Consider the following 1,460-nt stretch of genomic DNA (forward strand, 5'->3'; position numbering starts at 1 on the left):
TTTAAGACTGGGTCACAAACTTTAGCTTTTCAAACCTCAGGTATCCAACACGATTAGAATAAAGAAATACTCAGTTTTATTCATATTTTTTATTTTTCCTCCATCGTGAGAAAATGCTATAAGAACATGTTAAAAACACAGTTTTCACTGGAGTGGGTCTTTAAGTTACCCAACATTCTGATTTTATATTCAAGCAATTCTTCACAATTTTTCTGTATTTTAGGCTTTTGGCCAGTCATTCCTGCAGCCTGACATCCACATCTTCAAGCAGAATCTTTCCTATCTGGAGTCTCTCAACAGCAAGCACAAACTATATCACAGAGTAAGTTGTCTTTTTTTATGGATATATATGATAAAATTTAGCAACACTTCCGATTATTTTTTTAAATCATCATTTCGATGCTCCGCTGTTAAGATCTCAGTGGGTTTTTAAAAAATAATTAGATTTTAATGGTTGATAGTTGGTTCGCTTCAGTTTTACAAACTGTACTATAAGTCATGAAAAACAGACGCTCTGCTGCCATGTTGATCTTTGATGGTCTGCTGCTCTTCCTCTTCTAAAGAACAGTTTTTTAGCTGCTCAGACGGAGACAGACATAGCATCTATTTGATATTACCAGACAATGGTCAGCCATTTTTAAACCAGGAAGTGCTAAAGACATAGGCAGATATTTTCTGTATTATGATGCTCTGCAAAAAGATGACCTCTAAACACCCGATTTACAAAACACTTTTAAGTAATGCAACCTGCTTCACCGGGACATTTCTCTCTTCTAATTTGATAGATTTTAGGTGCTTCTAATCTATGCATCGTCTCTTTTGTAATTCTTTGATTTTTGTTTTATTTTCCAGAAACTCTTTCGGACCTCAATGCTCTTCCATTTCATTAACGTGCTGCTGCAAGTTCTTCTACACAAAAGTCACGACCTTCTCCAGGAGGAAATCATTCTGGCCATCTATAACATGGCCTCCGTCGACTTTGACGCCTTCTACTCCGTTTTCATGCCACAGTTTCTCAACGGTTGTCACGGCGTGGACTCCAGTCAGCGAGGCGTTCTCGCACGCAATTTCAAGCCCGAACAGGTATAGGTTATCAACATTTTTATTGTGAAAGTTCTTGACATCCAAAATTGAGGCAAAAATCATAATGATATCGGCATGAAAACTGAAATCTCTGATTTCTTCTTCTTTTTTTTGTTCCTCTTCCTTTCTTCAGGACTTGCCTTCATTTACTCAAAGTGTGCACCGGCTGGTGAACGACCTTCGCTACTACAGGCTTTGTAACAGTAGCTTACCTACTGGTACCATCAAGCTATAGCACATTGACTGAACCACTCCTCGTCAGTTCTGATTTAGTTTTTTTTTCTTAAAGACTTCCCATGCAAACCACTTAGCCCAACACTCCTCCAGATCAGCTTCTCCACTCTGACTCAGCGTGACAATAAAGGAGCAACACATGA

At 38.4% G+C, this 1,460-nt stretch overlaps 1 protein-coding gene across 1 annotated transcript in view; it reads left to right on the forward strand.

Moving 5' to 3' along the window:
• xpo6 (exportin 6) overlaps positions 1–1,460 on the forward strand; it is a 16,386-nt gene extending 14,926 nt beyond the window's left edge. Inside the window, exons 22-24 of the mRNA XM_024271344.2 lie at positions 224–322; positions 853–1,083; positions 1,217–1,460. Coding sequence (XP_024127112.1) covers positions 224–322; positions 853–1,083; positions 1,217–1,318 — 432 coding nt within the window. The 3' untranslated portion in view covers positions 1,319–1,460. The remainder of the gene's footprint in view (positions 1–223; positions 323–852; positions 1,084–1,216) is intronic.

The sequence above is a fragment of the Oryzias melastigma genome, linkage group LG8 (genome assembly GCF_002922805.2).
Source record: "Oryzias melastigma strain HK-1 linkage group LG8, ASM292280v2, whole genome shotgun sequence".
Taxonomy (NCBI): Eukaryota; Metazoa; Chordata; class Actinopteri; order Beloniformes; family Adrianichthyidae; genus Oryzias; species Oryzias melastigma.